General features: G+C 39.4%; 4 protein-coding genes across 8 annotated transcripts; 2 read left to right on the top strand and 2 right to left on the bottom strand.

Moving 5' to 3' along the window:
• Positions 1-569: 569 nt before the first annotated feature.
• nfkbid (nuclear factor of kappa light polypeptide gene enhancer in B-cells inhibitor, delta) lies at positions 570-13,240 on the bottom strand. 2 transcript variants are annotated; one of them, XM_086114709.1, is made up of 12 exons: positions 13,107-13,221; positions 9,804-9,931; positions 9,674-9,707; positions 8,500-8,681; positions 8,225-8,406; positions 6,436-6,541; positions 6,198-6,344; positions 5,330-5,381; positions 4,774-4,931; positions 3,665-3,781; positions 3,421-3,585; positions 570-1,788 (listed from the first exon to the last, which is right to left on the bottom strand). In XM_086114709.1, exons 1-12 carry the CDS (start codon positions 13,120-13,122, stop codon positions 1,717-1,719), a joined length of 1,359 nt encoding a protein of 452 aa, XP_085970835.1. In that variant the 5' UTR covers positions 13,123-13,221; the 3' UTR covers positions 570-1,716. The 2 variants fall into 2 exon arrangements, with proteins under 2 accessions (XP_085970835.1, XP_085970836.1); XM_086114710.1 differs by having other exon boundaries at positions 8,225-8,681; positions 13,107-13,240.
• A 3,337-nt stretch (positions 13,241-16,577) lies between these two features.
• hcst (hematopoietic cell signal transducer) lies at positions 16,578-19,975 on the top strand. The gene is made up of 5 exons (XM_086114450.1): positions 16,578-16,646; positions 17,587-17,658; positions 17,810-17,830; positions 19,254-19,400; positions 19,533-19,975. The coding sequence occupies exons 2-5, from the start codon at positions 17,613-17,615 to the stop codon at positions 19,577-19,579; spliced, it is 261 nt and encodes an 86-aa protein (XP_085970576.1). The 5' UTR covers positions 16,578-16,646; positions 17,587-17,612; the 3' UTR covers positions 19,580-19,975.
• Positions 19,976-20,057: 82 nt separating this feature from the next.
• tyrobp (transmembrane immune signaling adaptor TYROBP) lies at positions 20,058-21,956 on the top strand. 4 transcript variants are annotated; one of them, XR_015101271.1, is made up of 6 exons: positions 20,058-20,216; positions 20,288-20,302; positions 20,417-20,509; positions 20,601-20,653; positions 20,737-21,278; positions 21,759-21,956. XR_015101271.1 is itself a non-coding variant. In XM_086114447.1 (5 exons), exons 1-5 carry the CDS (start codon positions 20,072-20,074, stop codon positions 20,791-20,793), a joined length of 363 nt encoding a protein of 120 aa, XP_085970573.1. In that variant the 5' UTR covers positions 20,058-20,071; the 3' UTR covers positions 20,794-21,956. The 4 variants fall into 4 exon arrangements, 3 of the variants coding, with proteins under 3 accessions (XP_085970573.1, XP_085970575.1, XP_085970574.1); XM_086114447.1 differs by having other exon boundaries at positions 20,737-21,956; XM_086114449.1 differs by having other exon boundaries at positions 20,375-20,509; positions 20,737-21,956.
• On the bottom strand, positions 21,731-24,485 carry LOC147203599 (uncharacterized). Its single transcript, XM_086114445.1, has 9 exons — positions 24,478-24,485; positions 24,335-24,387; positions 24,201-24,233; positions 24,001-24,048; positions 23,740-23,799; positions 23,555-23,611; positions 23,424-23,465; positions 22,322-22,633; positions 21,731-21,853 (listed from the first exon to the last, which is right to left on the bottom strand). Exons 1-9 carry the CDS (start codon positions 24,483-24,485, stop codon positions 21,816-21,818), a joined length of 651 nt encoding a protein of 216 aa, XP_085970571.1. The 3' UTR covers positions 21,731-21,815.
• Positions 24,486-25,496: the final 1,011 nt, after the last annotated feature.

Genomic DNA, 25,496 nt, shown 5'->3' with positions numbered 1-25,496 from the left:
CTAAAATGCTATCTTAACTTGTTCCTTCTCATACCCCCCGTTAGGGGAGAAGTTGCTAGCATCAACCACCAGCTGCTAGCCGGTCGGCTTGACAGAGAACAGCACCGCGATGGAAAACACCCATCAGAAAGGCAAGTGAGGCTTCCTATAGGATTAACCTCGGAGAACCCCCCCCCCCCCCCCACTGTTTTTTTAAACTTCTGCAGACGAAGCACAGAAAGTTCCGGATACGCGTTTAGCATTAGCGAAGCTAAGATGGTAACAGGTAGTTGCTCAACATACAGTAAAGTAAGTACAGTCCTAATGACAGAGTCATTTGAAATAAATGTATTAACAAAAATAAGCGTATTTATGTATCAACGAGTCACAAACGTATATAAAATAGCCAATAGGATAGAAGTAATCTTTTTTTTTTGGTAGGCTTGGTGAAGGTGTCACACTATTTATGCCACTTCCAGTGCATTTTTTGAAAATCAGTTCCGTAAACCAAGTTGGTGGACAAGTCTGTCAAAAAAGCAACAACTACATACTCAGGGTAATTTGAAATATCACGCAAAACAACACATGAGTCACAGACCTCAACCTTTATTTCTCTCACTGAAATTACAGTCAAAAGCAAATTTGACACCTCTTGGTGGTCTCTGGTCATGACAATCAAAATGTCAGGAATTTTTTGTTGTTGAAAGTGAATGTTGTGGATTCCTAAAGAGTAAAGGCCATCATTGTTACAACTTTTCTGTGAGTGGCTCAATTTCCCCTCGCCGCTAATTTATGTAAAGACTCACGAGAACAATCCAAACACCTATGACTCATTTAGTCCATGTAGTTAGGTAGTAGTCTACTCTGAGTCAGAGTAGACTACTGTACTGTTAATGTGTGAATTTGTCATGCTTTGGTTCTAAGACAGGAAACAAACACAAGTCAATGTAGTTTTACACAGTAAACATGTTACATCCACAAGTATGATGCATACAGAACAGGAACGAGTCTTTCAGTTAGCTCATTTTCAACATGAGCAATGCCAACAAAAGCAAATATGCTGATTGAATTCAGCAACAGCAGCCATCGTCAATGCGATCATCATGAGAAAGACTCTTCCAGGTCAGACCGTTGATTTCATGGAAATCAAAGTTTCTGGAAAATGACAACTTTCTCACCTAAGCCACAATTTTTAACCCTGTAACTGAGACACTTAAACACAATCTAATGTCACCCAAAAATCTGCCTTTTACAAAGATAATAATGATTCATTTTGGTTTGCTTATTTGAGACACAATCTTGAATTTCCACAAAATGTGAGCGTTGGGGTGAGTCAATTGTCTTGACCGACTATCGTATGATCAAAATGAATGATGAATCAAGCAGTGCACTCCATTAGCATTTGGCATTTTAGCTCTTCTGTTGGATGACATTAGATTGTGCATGCGTGCCTGACGTTGTGGCAGGTGACAAGGACTTCAATCAAAATGTGGAAAAAAATGTTCAGTCTGATTTTCTTTAAATATATTCCAAACAGCATGATTTTTTTTAAATTAAAAAAGTACAAACGCTCGACAGAAAATAGTATGGAAACATCATAAATATCAACTTTTGCTGTTCTTGAAAAGCAGCTAAATGGTGAATCGTTTTCTGAGTTAAAATCCAATGTGAATTACCATCAGACTTTCACTCCTTGATATAATGGAAAGAATTCCCTTCTTAACAGAAGACTTTCAATCATTCCTGGTCCTGTGGGGCCACCAGACGTCGGCGAGTCGAAGCGCTACGTTTCTTCAGCAAGTGTTTGAGCTGAAAGAAAGACACAGAGGCTTGTAAAAGTATCCCGACATCTTGAACCTTTCCTCATTTGGTCATGTTACAACCACAAAAGTAAATGCATTTTATTGAAATCATCATGTGATAGATCAGTAGTGGGCAAAGTACAGGCTCAAGGCCACCTTTTATGAATATAATATACTGTATATTATAATTATTGTTGAACTAACTGAGCTATTTGGTTAATTAAAATGTATTTATCTGTAAAGATTTATCAAATTTAGTCATGTTTTTTGTTGGGAATAAAATAACCCACAAATGGATGAATGGATAGATATTTAGCGGTACATGTTTTATTTATATTTAAATATTACATATACAGCTTTTTAATTAATTACCCATATTTTCCGCACTAAAGGGCACACTGGATTATGAGGCGCACCTTCAATGAATGGCCTATTTAGAAAAATTTTCATATATTTTGACACACTGGATTATAAAACGCAATCTACAATGCATCCACTAGATAGAGCTACACTCCTTCCGTTCGACTCGAGAGGCGATCCTGACCGCCTCTGAAAAAACGTAAAGTAACGATTACTTCAATGAAACTACGAAAATTGAAAATAATGCATCAAAACAGAAAATCAAGCGATTAAATCAAAAAATTAATTCTCTAGCCCCCTTACAGAATTTATTTTGGCATTTCCTTGAGCGTGACACCAACAGAATGATCCGATGTCATATATAACATAAATAACGAAGTTTTTGTTATTTATCCCTTTGTTGTGTACTGTATTCACAAACGAGGAAATCACAAAATAACTGGTTTATAATTCAAATGACATGAATTATGCAAATGCTTATTTGAATGATTTCCATGTTTTGTAGTCATGCAAAGCTCTTTTTTTTTGCTTTGAGGGTCACCACAAATGTATCCCTGATCTGGCTGGTGTATTACTTTGGCTTCTTGTTTTTTCACATCTGTTTTCTAACAACCCACTGATTGGGTGACTTCTGAAGGCAAGTTGCGTCAATTGATTTTATTTTGGGGTTTCAGAGTAAAAAATGCCACATTTTTTTGCAAACACACCCACACACATGCACACACACACACACACATGCACACACACATACACAGAAAGCATGTATCATCTTCTTTCCACTTCACAATTATGTGTCACGTTGTGTTGGTCTTTCACACAAAATCCCAATAAAATACATTTGTGTTTGTGAAAACATAACCAAATCACATGAACATGGAAACAGAGTGAAGACAAGAAAGAAAATGAAAGAGATGACATCAGTGGGTTGGATTTTATCTGGGCAGTTCCTTTTTCTAATACGATACTCAAAGGACGCAACAGAAGGTTGACATGTGCTAGTAACTATCCATCTGCAATCTGTATCAGAGCAAGGAGGCGGATGCATTTGTATTTTTCAGATTTGTCATTTTCATTGCAGTTCACAATTAGGTGCTACATTTTGTAGCTTGAGCACATGAAATTCCAATGTGGACAAGTTAAGGCCACTGTATGTAGAACTGGAGGCTACATTTGATTTTTAAAACAGATAGGCCAGGTCATTCACCAAGGAGGGAAAAATAAATTCTAAATAAATGGTCAAATGTAGATGGAAAAAAATATAATGAAGAATGTAGCTCACCTGCTCCCCTTCCGGGCCACCCTGGAGAAGATGCGCCGGCAGGCCGTTCTCCATATTGCGGATGCTAGGATCAGCTCCTCTACTCAGTAGGAGCCGCAGGATCTCCTCCTGTCGGGGGTTGCCATGGAGACAGGCCGCCATGTGCAAAGCCGTGTGGCCATGTGCCTTGAAGCAGACATTGGGCTTTGAGATACACTGTCCACGCAACGACTTTACACAATGAAACCAAACGCGGGAAACTCACTTTCATGTTGACAAAGTCTTTTACATTGTGCATGGGGATGCTGAACAGATAGCGAAGCAAAACAACATTCCCTTCCTTCACAGCCAAATGCAACACTGTCTTGCTGCTTTTGATTTCCTGCAATTTGGAGATCGGGGGTGTGGGGAGATGGAGGGTGGGGGAGCACAACAAAATCACAATAAGTTGTGCTGGGACATGTAAATATGACTAGAAAGAAAATGAAAGTGATGACATCATTGTGGTTGGATTTGGTATTTCCCCTTTTTTAATACAACACTCACTGGAAGAAACAAAGATACATATGCATCTATTAAAAGCCTTTTCAAAAATTAATAACATTGCGTTAGATAGGTTAGAAATTAGATATCCCGGAATTCGAACGACTCGCGACTCTTCCAAAAACATCAGAATAAAAAAAGCTGAATGCACGTAGCCAAGTGAAACCGAGCGATGCCAAATGCACATCGGACAGTGGCCGAGACGAGCCACTGGCTATTTTGAGTCAGGCAGTCATAGCGTGAACAGGTTCATCACATTTGCAAGATTGTTGTTGTTTTTTTGCCAGTACAACTTTTTTTAGCCATGGGCCTAAAGAAAGACAGCAGTTGCGACCGGCAGCAAAGAAAAAGGGAAAGTGATGCAAACCGCAATGGATTTAAGGAAGGAGATAATTGGTAAGTACAAAAATGGTGTGTGTGTGTGTGTGCTACGAATATTGCTAACCATTATATCTTGGCTAAATCGACAATTTCAACTGCATTTCTTATTGTTTGAATCCAGGGATTACAAGTTTTTAAATCAATAGGCATTAACATCGGAATTTCCTGTATTTGGAGTTTGGGAACGAACTAGACTTATTTACATTATTTCTGGTGTCGAACAAATCAGACTTTGAACACCTCACAAGAACAAATTATGTTCGAACTCTGTGGTTCCACTGTATTCTAATTTAACTGCGTGAATTACTGTATGAATTGAGTGTTTGATAAACTAATCTGTCATTTTCAAATACAACCTCAAATGAAATGAAATCACATTTGATTCAGCAAATGTAAAAAAATAAATAAATAGTGTAACACTATTGCAACAGAGGTACGTTTGTACTCCACCTGGCTGAGTGGTGAGGCGCCCGCGTTGAGAAGCACCTGCACACAGGAGAGCTTCTCCGCAGCTTTGGCTTGCAGGTTCGCATCCGCCATCTCGCAGGCAAGCAAAGCCTTCATGGTGACACAATGAGAAATGGCTGCACAGTGTAGGGGGGTCATACCTAGGACAAAAATGACAAGTCAATGTCCGTAATAGTAACAGCTACATACGTAGATAGTATGAGGGACAAAAAGATCACATCCAGTAAAAAGGGAAAAACAAGAATTGTGTTCGCTAATAAGTATTTCTTTCTTTAACTTTTTAGGTGTGATGTAAAACATTCATTGAACAACTATTGAACTAGGAATCTGACTTATTGATGGCAAAATGTGCAACGCAAAGTCAGCTGTTTAGGCAGGTTCGCGTTCTGCATGTTTACTAGCCCGGTGACGACGTCATTAAATGTTTTGTGTACAGAGGTTCATTTCTTTTGATGTGTTACAATTGCATAATTAAATTTAGTATTGTACACAATTGTGAGAATGTATTCTATGGTGTTCTTATATGGTGAGACATTACCTTCGAAGTCTCTGGCCTCGAGGTTGACGGCGGGCCTGTTGGTCAGAATTATCTGGAAAATAAAATGTAATTCATTGATATTGTATACAAATAGGAGCTCAGCAAGCACTAGATCCCTTACAAATATGCTTCTAGTAGCTTTATGTTTTGCTGTTTTCATGTTCACTTGGCAGAAGGAATAAATAGGGTGACTCCCTCTAAAAATGTAGAACTGAAGAGCCTTTTTGGATTAAAGTTGAAATGTCTTCAACAAACACGAATAGTTCAGTTGCCTCGATTAAACTATTGTGCATTACCTTGGCCCGGACGACTAAGAATCTACACAGAAATTTTGAAAAACATTATCTCCAATTTTTTCCCCTGTCTTCCAAAAAAATGAATCCTTTGTTTTTCCTTTTTCTTCGTAAGAATAGAGAAACATCTGTTCATTATCGTGAGCCGCTTATCCTCACGAGGGTTGTGGGCGTGCTATACCCTATCCCAGCTCACTTTGGGTAGTAGCTGGGGTAATAAATCAAACATCCATCCATTTTCAACATAGTTTATCTTGAGCAGGGTCACGGGAGCCTATCCCAGCTGACTCCGGCCAAAAGGCAGACTACATCCTGAACTGGACACCAGTCAGTTGCAGGGCACATATAGACAAATTTTTACATACATCATTTATCAAACATTTACACCCACATCCACACTGAGTGGGAACTGATCCCACACTGCCTGCTCACAAATCAGGCGAGTGTACCACCACACCATCAGAGACTTAAAGAAAATATATTTTTCATAAACAATAAAAACTAACAACTTCTAACAATTTGGTGCACTACATATTTTTCACCCAGTATCACTCCAAAGTGGTTCAGTCCCATACCTGCAATATCCTCGGTAAGCCATCGTGAGCGGCCAGGTGAAGAGCACTTTGTCCTTTGACATCACAAGCGTTGATGTCAGCTCCAAATGACAACAGATCTTCAACAATGTCTGGCTGGTTTGCTGTCACCGCCACCAGTAAGGCAGTCTGTAAATACAAATCAAGAAATTATATAATCCACGCATGCTCAGAAGTGAAGTATATGTCCATGTATTAAAATGATTTTTTTTTTCCATACTTTGCCTTTGTGCTCCTTAGCATCAAGCTTCTCTAAATCCCTCAGCTTCTCTGCTGCAGCAAAGGCCCACTCCCTGAGACCCTTAGCAGTGTAGATATGCAGGATGCTGACAAATCAAACCAACCAAAAACAAATTAGGCAAAAACATACTGGATAACCTAAGTTTTTGAACACGACTCTGATTTTTAAAAAAATTGTAAAATAGAAACACTTTTTCATGAAATTATCTTCCTATCTGTTGTCTATAGCATCTGTCCAGTTGAGGGTCGTAGGTGAGCTGGAGCTTAACCCAACTGACTTTTGAAGCCCTGACTGGTTAGTTTAGATAATCAAATTGGTTAGTATTCAAGTAGACATACAGTCCATACAGTATATGTTTTTGGATTGGCGAAGGAAGCGCACACACAAGCGCAGGGAGAACGTGCAAGTGTCATATAGGAAGTCTGTGGCTGAGATTTGAACTCTGAACCGCAGAACTGTGAGGCAGACGGGCTAAACACTAGTACACTGTACTGCCGTTAATAAGTCATCATTATCATCATAAATATGAAATCAAATCGATATAATAATCAAAACTTGGAAATTCCAATTATTCTGTGGAGTGGCTTTTTATTTGTGACAATTGACGGTAAATGTGTGGGAAGCCTTTCAACTCATTCATTTGGCCCTGCTTCCTGTAAGAGGTGGCTATATTCCATGTATGACTCACTGACTTTTGTTTTTGTTTCTACGATTACCAGACGTCAACATACTCAGACAGTTTAGCAGAGTGTCAAAATAGTAATAAAGAGTCATTCATAAAACAGTGCACATTGATGTGTAGGTTGTGTAGAAGAAGTTATTGGTTGTGTTTTTATACACTTTTTTTTTTTTTGGCCACATCACATGAGAGAGGGAAAGAGGCCCGTGTTGGTGGCGAAAGGAGACTCTCACTTGGCTTGTGACCGACGGTGTCACTGAGGTTTTTAAATTGGAGAAAAGCAAAGTGATGGGTCGCACGATGACATTCATCTTGTCTTCTGATTAGTTGAAATAGGTTGAAGGTTTTTTTTTTTGTTAGTTTTTTTAGTCAGACAATGGTCTTTTTCAAGTGAAGAAAAAAACTCTAAACAAGCTTATAGTTTGGGCTGTCATCGCCTGAGCTGATCATGTCAAGGCTACGAACCACCCCTATGCTCCCTCCCATTGCCGCACAGCAATGTGTCCCTAATGATGGTGCCATCTCTGAGGAGCGGGATGACACGTTCTCACACAGTTGGGGCACATTGCTCCAGAGTGCGGCAAGGGGATGGAGCGCAGCTTAACTAATCAAAAAAAGTTATTGCTCAAAAAAAAAAAATTACAACACATAAAAAGCCACATCAACACGAAACAACACATTTTCCAGCTATATGTGCACCATTATGGCAGTATTATTATTATTTTTTTTAATTACCCCGCAACCCTTCTCAGGATAAGCGGATCAGAAAATGGATGGATGGATATTTTTAAATGAATATACGCAAAAAAAAAAAACCACCCTCAAAATACTGAAGCCACAAAACTTGAAGTACAAAGTGGCATGGGATCACTATACTTCTATGTTGACATCTTTTTACATTGTGTTGTCATCTGCAGAGGTTGAAAAAATAACAAGCATATTTTGACAAGTACTTTGTTTCTTTGCATCACTGCCTAAATTGAGACAGTATTTCCCGTGTTTCAAAACACACAGCAGTCCTCCAAATGTTCAAGGTAAAGTTCAAATCCCAAGTTAAATGTACGCACACACACACAGATGACCACTCACGTGTCTCCGTCCTCATCCTGGCCAATGATTCTACTGTAGTCCATGTCTCTCATCAGCATTCTGGCCTTCTCTAGTGTGCTGGTATCCATCCAAGACCCAAAAGTAGAATGAGGGGCCTGACTTGGTTCCAGAGGGGACCAAGTAGAAGCCGCGCCCTGATCTGCAGCTTCCATCAGACAGTCCTGCTCAAAAGAACACCGGCTCAAAGTTGACTTGAAATGATTCATGCAAATGCTTTCACAATAGACTCCAGCTTCAGAGGAAATTTTCCTCACATAAGACTGTGACACAAATCCTTGAAGCTGCTGGGAGCTGAAATCTGAATCCATTGGGACCTCATAGCCCACAGGGAAGCTTGGTCCAGGTTGAGTGGGGTCATAAGAGGGAGCAGACCCTTGCATTGGAGCCCACTGATCACATGTCATAGCTGGCATGTCTGTATAGTTGCTTGATGCGCCTGAATAAGAGACAGAGAGGCCTAGGTACGGTGCAGTAATTGTAGACACAACGGCTTGATGCTCTTTAACATTTGGCCACTTGCTTGCTATTCAGTGTGTGCAATATGACATGTGTAGACCAAACCTCTTACATTCGGCAACTCCAGGCACCACGCACATCGTCATCATCACGATCATTATTATATTTGATGTTGTCAAAAGGTTTGCTAAGTCATCTCTAGTGCAGTGTTTCCCAACCTTTAGTGCGCCAATGCACACGTTTCAACAATAGGGGTGGAGCAAAAAAACAATTTTTATCGGGAAATCATTTTTTGATTGATGCAAGTGCATTGAATCGTTCCACTTTAAAATATACCCAGATGCATATTGAATCATCTTTAATTGGATATATATATATATATATATAAGGAAATGCCACATATGTAGAACTGACAGGTTCATTTAAATGTATGTAAATTGACAACAAACAAGTCATTGCATCATACCCCTCTCCAACTGAGCCGTACCATATTGAATTGAGTCGTAATCCCACAGAATCGATCCACATAGAATCCTCCCACTCCCATTTTGAACTGTACTTGAATCATTTCGCACTCCACGCATAGAAAACGGAATAAATTTGTGTTTTGTGGAGAGAATTAGCAGATTATTTACTGCAGCACACCCAATGATCTCTCACGGCACACTCATGTGCCATGGCACACTGGTTGGGAGTCACTGCTCTAGTTGGATCTAATTTAATTGTGAAGGTGAACTCCAACTTGATTATAAAGTTTTAAAACACTTTTTACAGTTGATAGTAAAGGTTTCCTTAGAGCAGATGATGAGGCTTTTTCTTGGCTTTCTTTTCTGCCTTGGTTCAGGAAATTTCCACAAATGGTACACTGAATATAGGTGTTTCACAAATACGTTCACATAGAATCCCAGACAATGAGGTCATTGTTTCTGAGATATTTGGGATATTCTTATACGGGAATTATCAAAGTCTTACCTGCGCAGGTCAGTTGTTCTGGAGTCTGCAGGTGCTGTGAGAGGAATTATAGGAAAAAAGGCATCTCATGTAAGACGGTACACAATACTGGACTACGAACTGCTAAGATACTGTGAGTTGTTTTTCTTACAGTCAGCATGCTGTGACCAGCGAGACCAGTTGTGTTTGGAGGGTAGAACGAGGACGTCTCTCGCTTCCTCTTCTGTTCCAATAGTTTTTTCACTGTGGGCAGAGTGTAGCATGGCTTCTCCTTTGGCGCTGTGTGGCAACAACCGTTAACATGCTGAATTTACTTCCACTTCCACTTCTATTGTCGTGTCAAAGAGCAGGCAGAAAAGTACTGGTTTGCATGCCCAGTATGTCTCACAGTTCTGAGGTTCCGGGTTTGAATCTTACATAGCTCTATGTAGAGCTCTACTCATATCATTGATCTACCTATTGATCTATGTTGTGCTCTGGTTGTTTTTTCCTTTGACAGGTGAGTACAAGAGGAAAAAGTCACACATTACAGAACAAAGGTTTCCACTGCATGATCTGACACACAGGCTCCATTTGGAAGACATGTGAGGTTTAACAGAAAACCTTCACCATGGGATTGCCTATATCTTTTCTATGGTATCTTCCTGTGTTTCACTCGCGGAAACACAAACCACATCTTCCTGACTGTGAAACCACACACAGTTAGACGTCAAAGCATTGTCACATTCACTTGTCCGCTGAGGTTGTTATTATTCCACGAGAGTGCTTTTTTTGCTCCATATTTTTGATGATCCCTTAGCTACTTGTTGTTATGTTTTTGTTTAGATTACATTTGGTTTTGTCTCCACCTGTTCTTGTCATCCCTTGTGTTAACCAGTCGGCTCCCTCAAACCTTTGTGTCTTGTCCAAGTGTTTCTTGTTGTCTCGTGAGTTCTATCAATCTTTGTTGGATCATCGTGTGTATCTGTGTGCCCCCCCCCCCACCCCACGTCACGTTTTGTTTTCTGTCATTTTATTTTTATTTTTTTGCTACTTCGGTTTCTTGTGATTTTTCAGGACTTTGTTTGAGTACTTCAGTTAGGTTTTTTTTTCCAGTGTACTGCTGTTTGTATTTTTTATTCATATAATTTACTCAGTCCACCCTGCTCCTTCTGCCTCCTTGCTTTTTGGGGTCTTCTACCTACCATCATGCAAAACCTGACACTTGTACGTATTCTATTTGACAACAAGCACTGCCACATGCAGTCAACAGCCTGAATGCTGCCGAGCGTGAGTAATTATTACCATAGACGCCATTTACAGCACATACCTGTATACCTAGACCTTGCCTTGAGTGCTGAATCATACATTGATGAAACTGTGAAGATGCCTTTTACTTGGAGGTGTATCAACCGTTTTACACACAGTCTGAACTCATGTGATGTAGAAAATAAACCACTACTTTCGAATGTCTTAAGCCATTCCAACACCATTTTGCAGGTACATTTTGTACATTTTGTGGCTAATATCATGGTCGCATCCAATATGGCGGAGGCGCTGACATATCGCACCCTCCAGGTGGTGTTTGCAGCTGAAATGGAAAAAAGTAAAATAAATACGACCTTCATTTTAGATGTCAAAGGGGTTTTGTGTTTTCGGGGTTTTTTTTTTCTGTATGAAAAAAGGTCTGATCCCTGCCTTGTACTCATTGTTTGGAATTCCTTCCTCCCATACGATATCGTGAACGTGCCAGTCCACCGCAACCCTTTCGTTTCATTGTTGATGGTGCTGACATGATATGGAGTTGGACAAATCTTTGAGTAGCACTCAGATATGCCTTGTAAGAGAGCATTTTAAATTGCATTCTTACAGATGAAATGTGCATGTAGTGCTCCTTCCAGATTTAGTGGTCCAACCAAATTCCATACATGGTAGCATTTTTGCCGCAAAGACTGTGTCGCACAGAAATAATTCTATTTAAGTTGGGTGGGCTGAGTGAGTGGCAATGTAATACTATAGAGGCGCTGGTGTCTTCTCTTCCCCGACAGCAAGTAAGTGGCATTGTTCGTCCATTCATATATAAGACCGTGCCTTCAGCACCATTTCTGGAAATACCTCCTTTTCAGAATTTATGTATTTGAACCTGTTCGTGCAATTTTGACCATGTGTGGATTCGAAAAAAAAAAAGAATTAAATCCATCCATTAAAAAAAATCAATCAAAAGCTTTGAAAAAGATCAGTGTGAGTATGTGTACACATAACAACTGATGGTGACTGTTGTCTTTTCTTTCTCAGTGTGTCCTCAAATATTATAAGGAAATCAAACCAGTGAATAATTTGTTAAATCAGTTGCTGCTTCTAGCTCCAAATTTACAACAATAGGTCCTTGTGGGGTTGTGTTATATGCCCCCTAAAGGTCAATTGAAATGACTAATGAGTTTCATGCTTGAGTTGATGTACTACTACACATTACACACTGTGAGACATTTGATGTTTACGTGGAAATGTCAACAGGTCACAGGATAGAAAACAAAACAAAGTGAAATATCAAGAGTTAACCTATTACGGTCCGGAGCAGCTCAGAGAAGTCGGTTGGGGTGTCATACACAATGTGAGCACAAGTACTGAGACATCCAGCCATCACATTTTTTATGCTCCTTATCCTCTTTAGTGTCGCGGGGAGCAAGAGCTTATCCCAGCTGACTTTGGCAAAAAGACAAACGCAGACTACAGTGGTCACAAGTCAATCACAGGGCAAATACTTACATAATTAATTAAGTAATGAGCGATTGCGATAGACCCCTTAACTCACTTTGAATCTTAATGTTGTAGCAAAATATTTTTGTACAATTGTTTATGGGATGGCCGTACGGCTCGACAGTTGATGTAAGAGCCAGTTGTCACGATTTGTTTTGTCCATATAATTGGGACTCGGAGCGTGATCCTTGGGTTAGTCTTGGGTTGCCCTTTGCTATATTCAAATACGGTACGTGGAAAGCCCTGGACACTGAGTCATGTGCGTGGGAGGAAAGACGGGGTTTCCAACGACCTTTCTCTTCTGTGCTCCCTCCTCACAGAACGAACGAAAGAAAGAAAGAAAGAGACAGACAGAAACAAGCAGCACTGTGCCAATTTCCTCATTTTGTGGTCAAACAGAATCAGAGAGCATGGAAATATGTATTTAAAAAAAGACAGAGAATCTCTGTTGTTCAGGCAAACACCGGCAGCACATGCAAACACACAAGGACTATCTAGGCCGAGTGTACACATTAACTACATTGCTTAAACATACTTTATAGAAATTGTTGGAAAATGTCAATTAAAATCCAGAATCAGTATTTAAAGCTATGAGTAAGTAAGTGAAGTCATGAGTTAAAGATTCAAAGTAACATCAATAATCACTGGGTGGGAATGACATGTTAGATGTCCATTCATGGCAGAACATGAATGGAAAAAGTGATTGAAATGGACTCACCTTTATCAAAGTGCATGTCTCTTTGGTCTTGGTCTTGGTTGGTTTGAGAGGGAATGACCAACAGCCTGACCGGTGTGCAGATGTGTGACGCGTGCTTGTCTTCAGTCTGTCTGCCTTGTTGTTGACTACTCAACACTGCTTGTACACACTGAATACACCGCCCAACCCCACCGCCCACACACGTGTGTGCGTGTGTTATCCACGCCCATTTGTGTGTGTGTGTGTGTGCGCACGCTTGTGTCTGTACGTGCGCTTGTGTATGTACTTCTCACTCTCACTCTCAAAATATAATATACATTCTGAACTAAGACGACTGTAATGAATGATATGAATGACATCATCATCATCATCATTTTTAATTTTTTTCCCCTGATAAAGTACAGCATTCATGTTGCATTAATAACGTCTATAAAAATAAACATTGTAATGTACTACAAAGAGCAAAACACAATGACTTAATCGTAGGCTAGACGCATACTGGTGTTAACAATAATCAATGAAATATATATATATATCTTGCTAAATGCTAAAATGTCCTTTTCACACGGTAAAATAACTTCAAATAATTGAATGGCATAAACAAGGCTGCCAGATAATGATGATACAAATACTAACTTGAGATATAAAAATAAAAAAATCTGGCATTAGAAAGTGTACAGAATGAAACAAATGATGCATAGCACAAAAGCTTCGTGTATTTTGTAATTTCATGAACACAAATTTGATCTCTGGAGTACGATTTTGATATCTCAATAAGAAGAAGAAGAAGAGTGACTAGTATTGTTGTTGTTGAAGATGGTGTTCTTGTTCTTGATATTATTATTGCTTTTATTTTCATCACTATTTTTCACTCCATTTTCAACACACACAGAGAAAATTATTCTCCTGTACATTTGATTTAATTTGATCATTGTTAAAGGAGGAAGAAGAAAAAAAGAAAAGAAACCTCTCCAGGCCATCTTGAAAAAACTAATCAAATGATACATAGATTTATAAAATTAAGACCAGTAATCTAACGGTAACAAAATGAAAAACGAATTTCAGACTACAGTAAAGTGATAATGCAAGTCTAAGTAGATGTTTTGTTTTGTTTTTATTTTTTAGAATTGTGTTCATGAGAAATATGTAAGTTCATCAAACGTCAAAACACATTTTTTTCTATGCAAATGTGCCAAGTTGTTAAAGTGGGTTTGTTATAAATTCCGTGTTTCACGTTTTAAAACGCAGTGCTTTGAGGACGCTGAGAAGCTCAGAGTCAGATTGATTAAAAGTTTTTTTAAAGGAACCTTGTGTCAAATGGCTGAGGAATGGGCGTGTCCAGCCAACCCAAGCTGCAGCGTTTGATGCTGTGGGCCACATTATTTTAGTGGCTCACTTATAGCATCTTGCGGGCAGTAGTGGTAGTGCCCTGGATAGGCTTCTAATTTACACAATAACGTGCAGTTTGATCTTATTAGCAATGTGCCACAGTAAAATGGGGGGGGGGGGGGAGCACTTAAATAATAATTCACTTCAAATGTAATCCAGATAAAGGTGAATCGAAAATGTTAAATTGGGGGGGGGGGGCTGTTCTAATTGATTACATACAAATGCTCTGTACTTACTGCGATTAGTTGGCAACTAGTTGAGGGTGTACCCCACCTACTGCCCAAAAGACAGCTAGGATAGGCTCCAGCATCCCTGCAACACCTCTGAGGATCAGCAGATTAGAAAATGGATTGGTGAATCGATGGATTTTACTTAAAAATGAAATATAACTGAAATATTTGATGGGGAACAATTAATTTACTGCTCTATCCTTACTGGAAGTGGTATGTTTTTGGTTGTAAAATTGCGTTTTTGGTTATAAAATGGCTTTAGAGATGCCATGGGTTCAAGGGTTTGCTACACATCACACACTAAGTACTACTGGAGGGGGTGGAGTTACGGGAGGAGGGGGTTTCGGAGGTTGTGGTGTGCAGGGTGTGCGGGAGACATACTTGGCGCATACGCTCACAGACTGTCCAATGCCCATATGTCTCTACTACATCACACTAACACGGAATGTCGACATTATATCATATGAATTGGCTGAGTGCCAAGTAGACTTTTTTCTCATCTGCAAGGGGCATTTCCACATGCTGGGGGATTTAAAGCGCTGACCATGAACAAGTATAGTCATTGGAATGGCATCAGGAGTTAGAGTTTGAGTCATGTTTTTTTTATTTTTTTTTAATCTATGTCAGTTGTGACTCACTCGCCTGTGGTGTAAGGCAAGCATTGCTGCCGGGCAGTGCTGATCAACACTCATTCACTTTTGGTGCACTGGCTTCAAACATACTTTATCCATCCATCCATCCATTTTCTGATCCACTTATCCCAGCTGTCTTTGGGCAGTAGGCGGGGGACACCCTGAGCTGGTTTCCAGCCAATCACAGGTCACATAGAGACAAACAACGACCCGCGCTCACACTCACACCTAGGGACAATTTAGAGTGTCCAATCAGCCTGCCATGCATGGTTTTGAAATGTGGGAGGAAACCGGAGTGCCCGGAGAAAACCCATGCAGGCACGGGGAGAACATGCAAACTCCACACAGGAATGCCTGGAACTGTTGTACTTTTTATTTAGTTAGTTTGTTTTTGTTTTTTTTTGCACATACCATTTAATACTTTTCATAATTTTTAAAAAATACTTTTATAATCATTAATTTATTTATTTATACATTGAGAGCTGTGCTACATTAAACCTTCATCAACATCTAGGTTTTAAATTGGACATTTATTTTAAATTTGATCGGTACAGCGGGACAGCAGTTAAGTCCAGCTGTTTTTTTGTTTTTTTTTTACCAAATGCAGCTGTCAAAGGTGACACTGCACAACAGCACTCTAAAAGAGTAATCCATAACTCCATCACATCACAGATGGCTTAATGCACTTGCCTTTGGAGTCAGCGAGTCATCCCTGAAATGTCTGTTGGTTCAATATGTTCGGCTCTTAAGTGGAATACAGAAGAGGGAGCACATGATTCCCATTCTTGCCTACCTCCACTGATTGACTATGCATTTTAGAGTTCATTTTAAGATTCTGATTTGTTTTGAAAAATTAACATGGTCTCGTCCCGCCTTACCTCTCTGTGCTGCATTCCTGTCAGGTGCCTCTAAAATTCTCTGTCCAAAAAAAAGTTGAGATGAGACATTTAAAAAAAATATTATGTTTTACCTTTGTGCAGTAGAGGCTGCATAGTTTTACTTTTACTTAAGTACAGGAGTTGAATCAGTATCTACTTTGAATAGAGACTTATCCCCCCCCCCCCCCCCTTCCCCCAAGAATTTGTATTTGTAGTTGGACACACAGAAAAGCAACACAGTAACACACGACAGTACGAGTACAGATATGAATTCTTGTATGGACAGCGCCCTCCGCTGTTAAGAGAGAACCAGCCTTGAAGAAACTCAAAAAAAGGGGTGGGAACCTTTCGTTTGAGCAGGAGTGAAAACGAGAGCTGCAGTTCGTTATATGCATCATCTCTTGTTCTTGGATGGCACACACATTACCGCAGGTAAGAGCATAAAAACTCCCCCTTGCATATCCATAGAAAAGTGTTTGTCGGCTGTTTGTGTGCATAATACATGTACATATATACAAAAAAAAAATGCAAAGTGAATACATGCGCGTAATGGTCCATGAAATGTCAGCGTGCCTGAAAGAACCTTCATCATGCTATTTTAAGCTTTCCACAGTTAACTATAGGCATGCATATATATATACAGTATATGTAGAGAGAGAGAGGTAGTGCTGTGAAATAGGATTTGCTCCCTACCTGATTTTTCTGTGTTCTTTGCATATTTATCACTACAAAGTTTTCAGTTTATCAAACCAATTTTATTATCACATAGAGACTACCCAAGGAAAGACAAAATGCATTTTCTAAATGCCAATTTAATCTCAGACCTCGCTGGCCTCAATTCAAGTCAATGTTCAAGACTACACCATAAGAAATATACTGTCCAAAAAACATGGTAGAGTTCCCAGGTGAAAAACACTCTTGTCCAAAAAGAACACAAAGACTGTCTCACATTTGCCAAAAGACATCTTGATGCTCCTCAAGACCTTTAGGGAAAAAATATGTGGACTGATGAGTCAAAAATTTATATTTTTGGAAGATGTGCGGCCTATTACGTCTGGGATAAAAATGGCACAGCATTTGATAAAAAGAACATTATGCCAACAATGAAGCATGGTCGTCGTGGTAGTGTGATGGTCTGGGGTTGCTTTGCTAACTCAGGAGCAGGACAACTTGCTGTGATTGATGGGATAATGAATTCTGCTGTCTACCAGAAAGTCCTGAAGGAGAACGTCCAACAATGAGTTTGATTTATATTCAGTGTGTGTGTGTGTGTGTGTATATATATATATATTTATTCAGATTTCTATCTATCTATCTATCTATCTATCTATCTATCTATCTATTTTATTTGCTTAATTATTTTGTCTTTCAGAAAGTCCATAGCGAAGCACAGGGACAATGGCATGCAACAAATTATTTATCTTGTTATTCTGCGTACTTTGCAGTAAGTATTACCTACATTTCTGATCTGCGAGTTGGCTGTTCTTGTGCAGGAAGGAAAACCACAATCTAATACGGAAATAATGAGTGTCAAAAGGTAAACTCCAAGCATAGAGGTGTGATGAATGTGTTGTGTTTCTTTTTCTCTGTTAAAGACCAGGCTGTGGCACAGAAAGGTAAGTTAACTCGAGAGGGCGCACACAACTCAGCAAGACACTCACTACCCAAAACATTAGCTACACTTGCACCGTCAAATACAAGGTGTCCCAAATGTGCGGTCAGTGGTGGACAATTTACTTAAATACTATAAGTACAGTATTTGAAGATCTGTAACGTTTTTGTTTTAATTCATACACATTTCATTGACACCTACGAGAACTTGTTGAACCCAAGAGATGACATCGCCATGTTGGAATTTTTACTTCACGCACATGTGTGATAACTTGAATTCACAACCCCTATACATAAGTATAAGTCACGTGCATTTATCATACATAGCTTGCACTTGCTCCAAATGAGTGTGGGTGCCTTCTCTAAAAGTGTGAATGCAGCTCTTGACAAAAAAAAAAGTCCTTCAACAATCACCTCTGCAATGATCTACACACAACAACGCATGTACAGTACTGTAATAATGAACCTCTCGAATATTGATGCATATAACAAGATAGGGGTTGACTGCACTGAAGGGTCACGTACCAGACTGTTGCAATATAAGTAGTTTGTAAACTCTGTGTAAAAAAAAAAAATACATCCTCTACTTTTATTCAAGTTTTAATTTGACTTTGCTGGTTTGACGATTTCTGTATTTTATTATTATTATCAACATCTTTAATATATGGTAGTTTAAAAAGCACCCCCTGATGGTGGAACAACTGGTATGTTAGTGGGGTAAGCGGGTCGGGGAGGGAGTGTGTGAGGACATTTGATCAGGAGTGGAAGGCGTGTTCCTCAAGTGCCCACTTATCATCCGGAAGTGGAGATCTCCCTGCAGTTCCTTATAAACACATTCGTTTGCATGGACTTAAGCGAGCCCGTTATGCTTCTGCCTTGTCCACCGTCTCCCTCTCCTGCAATTAATTCAAAGGGGAACCACTTCGATTAGCCATGAAAGGGAGCTGTGTTCACTCTCACAATGGTGTAAACGCCCATTTCCAAATGTGTATAAAATTTCCAAAAAAAGGAAAACTCCAACCGTGTGCACATTTAGACTGCACATTATTCTCGCTGGCCACAAAAATAGGGCCACTCAAGTTGTGAGTTGTGTTTTTTGTTTTTGTACATTACTGGTCAGGACTCAAAATGTTTTCTTTTTTTATGGGGGAGTAATGTGACATCAAATTACAATATCGTAGTAATATTGTTGGATTGCATCCCAATGATTTGTGTTTCTAATATATGGTCATTTATCCTCTCTCGAAATAAGCCAAAAAATTAGAAACATTTCCAAGTATGATGTAGTGCAGTTCTAAACCACACAGCAAAACTGCACCCAGTAAACATGGTGTGAAATGAATACCTCTCTGATCAGGCTTGATTCAACTTTTCCAGCCTTCTCTTTTGCGCCCACTCACAATGTCTTATGGGTTGTCTACTCACCAGACAGCCCTGTTTCATGCTACAGGATTGAGCCTGGCATGCTGGCAGGTATTATAAGTGCAGATGTGCTGTTGACCCTCATCATCGTCACCATCACCTACCGATGTGCCAGCAATCAGAGTAGCAAAAATCACAAGCGCAGAGAAAAAAGTAAGGCAATAGCACAACGTGTGTGTGTGTGTGTGTGTGTGTGCGCGCGCGCGCGCCCGCGCATACGTGTTCCAGTAATGTTGACTCATTTATTCCCCCGACCCCTTCCCTCCATGTGACATCTCTTCACAGACGATCACAAAGTGTATATGAATGTGCGGACCTTGAACAAGACCTGACTGTTTTTGGGCGAGTTTTGTTTTTTATTTTTACCCAGAAACAAAACAAACAAAAAATAAGCAGGCAGAGGGGTTTAAAAAAAAAATCATCCTGAAATCAGAAAAATCACTGTTATGTTAGACATCACTCACTAAGGGATCTTTGGCACCCATCGAAAAGAAAAATAAAGTCATTTTGGTTTTAACAATGTGAATAATGAAGTTGTAACGATGAAAGAATGCAGTTGTAATTTATGAGAATGAAGTCATAATGTTTCTGTGGAACATGACTGCCCAAAGGACTGAATATTGTGACTATATTGTCATTACAGTTTATAGGCCTATACCTCTATTGCTGATGCTATTATATCTGTGTCTCCATTAATTGCAACAAATAAAGAAAGTAAATAAGTGAAATGTTATGCTGATCCTGCAATATGTGAGGAAACAAATTTTGTAAATATTAACTTCTCTTCATGGACGCCCTCCTTCTCCTCCTCCAAACACAATCACATGTCCACACGTAAGCTTCCCTTCACTAAGTCTGCCTCATCCTCATCCTCTTCCTCTGGAAAATCACTTCTGATTGACAACATCTTTATGGACGAGACCACGCACAACATGAAGGACACTTTTTGTATTGCGAGTTCACTATTTGGTAAGTGCTGTGCTACATACTTAAACTGTGCTCTACTTGTACAATAACCTGATCATGAACATGTCTTGCAGGCTCTGGAAGACAAGGTATATTGGTTTTATTTGAGTCAGAGTGATGTTTTGCTTGATGTTTCAGTTATTTCTTTGTGTCTTTGGTAGAATGTGGCTCTTGTTATCTCATCAGCATGCATTCCGTCATAGGCATTATTGTCTCTGATATCTTCTTGACCGTCTTCATTGCGGGCTCTGTTTTCTACTTGTTGACCCTCCTCAAGAAAAGGACAGAGCGGGATGGTGAGCATTAGACTTATAAATGCGTTTTTTTGTTTGTTTGTTTGTTTTTTGCTATCAATTATTAATTTGCATATCTTTAATGGACTAACAGCAAAAATACATGCACAACCAGAACCAGAAGAGATAACAGAATCTCGCTATCAGGTATCAATTCTAATTTCATTTTCTTTTAGATTAAAACAAAAGAAAATAAATGGATGGCATGTTAATGTGCTCTTATTTTGTAGGAGTTGCATGGAATTCAATCAGATGTGTACAGTGAACTTCAAGACTTCAGGAAATGAAGTCCGGTCTTTTTCAGTTCCATGTTCCATTGCATTAACTTTATGCATTGTTCCATTGTGTACTGCTAATTCTCATGTCCTGTTTTGCTCTCGTGAATAAAATGATGTTTGCTACAACTAAGGTTCATAAATAAAATCTATTATTATTATTATTATATTATTATTCATAACAAATAATATTATCCATCCATTCATTTTCTCATCTGCTTATCCTCATGAGGTCCATGGGCGTGCTGGAGCCTATGCCAGCTGTCTTTGGGCGGTTGCCAGCCAATTGCAGGGCACACATAAACAAACAAGCATTCATGTTCACAATCACACCTAGAGACAATTTAGAGTGTTACATTAACCTGCCACGTATGTTTTTCGAATGTGCGAGGAAGTCGGAGTACCCGGAGAAAACCCACGCAGGCACGGGGAGACCATGCTAATGCCACACAGGATGGCCGGAGCCGGAATCGAACCCTTCACCTCTACACTGTGCGGTGGGCGTGCTAACCAGTCGGCCAGCGTGCCACCTAAATTATTTCATTGTATCATAATTAAGTAACTAAAGACAGACACTAAATGAAAGGTTTGCACCATTTTGTCCCTTATGCTTTTATTTTTCAGGCAAGTTGCATTTTATTAAAGATTACTGAAAACATATTGAGTATCAAGGTAAAAAAAAAATAATCATCAAAACTGTTCTCTTTGCTTACACTTTTGAATACATGACATTTGTAGGCAAAACAGGAAGGAATCAAAAGTTCATTTTGTCCAGCTTTGTACTACGACCAAATTTGTACACCTTTTTAAAGACTACTGTCGCACAAGTTATTAAGATAAAGAAAAATCGCCCAAACCAATTTTTGAAGGAAAATAAGCCATCAAAAGTCATCAACTTTAGTTCACTCGGCCGCCTGCAGTTCAGTTCCCGCTGCGTGACCGTGTGAATGTGAGCGTGAATGCTTGTCTGTCTCCAGATGTGCCCTGTGATTGGCTGGCAACCAGTCCAGGTTGTCGTCTGCCTTTTGTCCAACTCAGCTGGGAGAGGCTCCGACTTCCTGCATCACTGAACCTGAATAGGATATTTCAGAAAATCTCTGCATAAATGTACATGTACAATTTCACTGTATTATTTGTGATTCGCAATTTTAAATTAAATGTTCCATTGAACTTGATTTTTTTTCCTCTCCTGGTGACTTGAAAAGCTCCAAAGAAGTACAAATCTAAATGTAGGTAACATTTGGAATCAGCTGATTCACTGACTGTGAGTCAACCGGCGGGTGCGGCTGAGTCAACAAAATATAGGAACAATTAGACTCAGCACTGCATTCACAAATGTTAATTAACAAGCAACTTTTACGCAATGAAACGGCAAGAGGTTACATTTAAAAATATGTCAAGGACTTAGATGTAGTCAGAATGCACACCGACTTATCGAATGGCTGTTTCAGAATTGACAAATTCTCTTGTTTCCGAGGGAATATTGAGTTAAAGTACTCAGACTCTTCACACTATTGTCTTCCATGGCATTTAAACTCACCGTCATCGTCTATTTCTTGGACGACCGCAGCAGGTCTCATCTCCAAACTGCGCCGCTCCGCCAGTTCTCTGCTTGTGCCCAACGAGTGGGCTCCTTCAGCAGATTCTTTCCTCTGGAAACTGCTGCCTTGGACAGACACCATGCTCTGCACGTTCACACAATCAGTAACTTCCTCCTCATTGTTCAAATCGGCGTCTTCTCCACTTTGTTGATCTTGAGCTCGTCTCCTGCTCACAGGCATTGCTCCCATTTGCCTGCCAGGTGAAGCTTCAGCTTCTTCCTTTGTTCGAGGAGTCTCATCACTGTCAAGATCTTTGGAAGCATTGATAAAATATTGATTTCCAGCCCTCGAGGTAGAAACGACACCACAATAATAATGATTGTATCTCAACTGAGACAATTCCTTGTATACTATTGGAAACTTCCCAGTACCGGTAATCTTAGACACTCAATGATTTGCAGTTGATTTTTTTCTTTTAATTGTAGTAACAGTTTCATATCAGACCACATCTACGAACTCAATTATGTTAATTAATTTGGTTGTATTACAAAGACTTTTGGTGAATCTTTAAGTTCACTTTCCCATGTTTATTTATTTCATTTATGTTCATTGTTTGCACATCCACCTCACAATACAAAGATTAAGGGTTCGAATCTGGGCTCTGGCCTTCCTGTGTGGAATTTGCATGTTCTCCCCGTGCCTGTGTGGGTTTTCTAGGGGTACTCCGGTTTCCTCCCACATTCCAAAAACATGAATGGCAGGCTAATGGAACGCTTTAAATTTTCCGTAGGTGTGATAGTGAGCGAGAATGGTTGTTCGTCTGTGTGTGCCCTGCCATTGATTGGGAAACAGTTCAGGGTGCAACCCGCCTATTGCCCGAAGACTGCTGGGATAGCCTCCTGCACACCCGCGACCCTTGTGAGGATAAGTGGATTAGAAAATGGATGGATGGATGTTTATTACTATAGATTAATTTGCAATTTTGAATAATACACATATTAGAATGTCCTTGTTAATTCCATTCCCAAGGGAAGTTTCCAATTTGAGTTAAATTATAATTTGTATACTTTATAACTATTTAATTATTATGAAAACTCCTACCTTTGCTTTCCCCTCCAAGGCTTGAATCAGATTCTGCGGGTTCTGCAATATTAATAATTGTTACAACTTAATCCAGAGTAGAACACTGTTTTGAACATTTCTCATGTATTTAAAAAATTGTTACCACACACCGTCACCTGCAATTGTATCTTGGTTGGCACTCTCAAAAGACTGATCCTCGGAAAGATCTGTGAATAAATGTTGCAAAAAAAAAGTAAAGTTGAATGATGGTGTACTTTTTTTCAATATTACCTTCCTACTGATCTGTAAAGAGGACAAATTTACTCTATACCTGCTTTTTTATGTATTACAATACCTGCAGAATCTTGTTCAGAATCTTGTTCTTTCTCTGTTTCACTTGGAGGGTTTCTGTGCGCTGCAAAAGCAGATGATTTATATCCTCATAATTAAAAAAAAAAAGAACTCATGTTCCATCATGTCACAGGCATAACAAAAAATAATAAAGCCGATACTGTTTTGATTTTGCTCAATGTGTGTAATTCTTTTGACTGACTTATCATCGGTTATTATTTGTCCTTATTCTAATCATCTGTTGATTACTCACGGCGTTACACACCTGTGTCAATTGCAGGTACGGTCTTTCTCGTGGGTTTGCTGAGCGCATCTACAACAGCAGCGATGAACATTTGATGTTTAGCGTTAACTGTGTTCTGGCGATTCAAAATACTGAATAATACTAAATACTGTGAAATAAAATAAAAGGAAGACGATAACAATAACTGTTATACGGTGAAAATCTGGCATGAATATTCTCACCATTCAAAAAGGTTACCACATTTTCTCTTCGAGCTACAAAAAAAAAAACAATAATAAACACACACAAGAAACAGTTCCTGTAGTTGCAAGATAGCAGAAGAACAACTCTTTCTTGTATGCTCAAATTGACTCACCTCTGATTGGAGCTGCTGTAGCAAGCGGAAGGAGCATCAGCCAAGATATGACACTGAAAATAGTGAGAGTTCAAAGTGTTTGTGAAAGTGCCTTTCAATGCCGTGTTCTGCCAGAAATAGAACATTAATATATGAAAACTCACAGCCTCATGGTTGACGTCGGTGTCCAGCAGCCACTGTGAGGAGTCAGAATTGCAAATGAGGCTTTTTATTGACGGCATCTTGTTCTACTCCCGCAGGCCTTTGCCCTTTAATGAAAGACTCTGACCTGACTCGATTGTCTTTGTTTGACAGTGCATGGCTTGACTGGGCAAAGGGAGCTTGCAAAGTTGACAAAGGGCTATTCACAGTATCAATCAAATGTCTTGTCTCGAGTGGTCATATGTGCATAATTATCAGGGAAATGCCCCTGGCTGTTTTTTTTCCCTTCACTAAAGTATCGTCTAACCGCATATTATTCCTTGTTACAGCTCCAGTGTCACGGTTGTAAACAGATGTGACCACTGCCAAAACAAAAGGTCTTCTTCACAGGTAACTTAATGGGCATTCACCAATGGTAAGAAATTGCAAAGTTCAAATACTTTTTAACTTTACTTAACTAGACCTTTCAGGTGTCTGTACTTTAAGATAAGATAAGAAAACCTTTATTAGTCTCGCAATGGAGAAATTCCCAATTCACAGCAGCAAAGTTATGAAAGGAAGAAGTAGAACAACAAAATATAGGAGCGGCTGGAAAGGCAGCCACTCTCGCGGCGCCATTTTGAAGTCAAAATAACAAAAATAACACAACACAACACATAGGACACAGAATGTCGTGCAATCTTCACTACTTTTCTGCATACACTTTGTTGTCTGAAGCAGTTATAGATGTAAGAGGAGAGGATCAAAGTGTCCTTTCACCAGTGGATCAGAGACGTCATGCTGAAAATGTGCACACGTCTGCTACAAGCTAAGTTTTGAAAGCAAACACGAAGCTGAAGAGATTAGTTCACTTCTCCTGTCCCTGTCTTTTCTTGACGATTTAGTTTTCAGTCAACTAGTATTTTTTTTTAACTCAAGGATTTGCACTTCCACTGAACAGCTTGTGAGTACTTTTGCCACCTCTGAGATAGTGACATTATATGAGCATTTGTAATGATTTAATGTGGTGATTCCCAACCAA

Source organism: Hippocampus guttulatus, chromosome 6 (genome assembly GCF_054856545.1).
Source record: "Hippocampus guttulatus isolate MCC_2025c chromosome 6, RoL_Hgut_1.0, whole genome shotgun sequence".
NCBI lineage: Eukaryota > Metazoa > Chordata > Actinopteri > Syngnathiformes > Syngnathidae > Hippocampus > Hippocampus guttulatus.
This window is presented reverse-complemented; position numbering and strand designations above follow the sequence as displayed.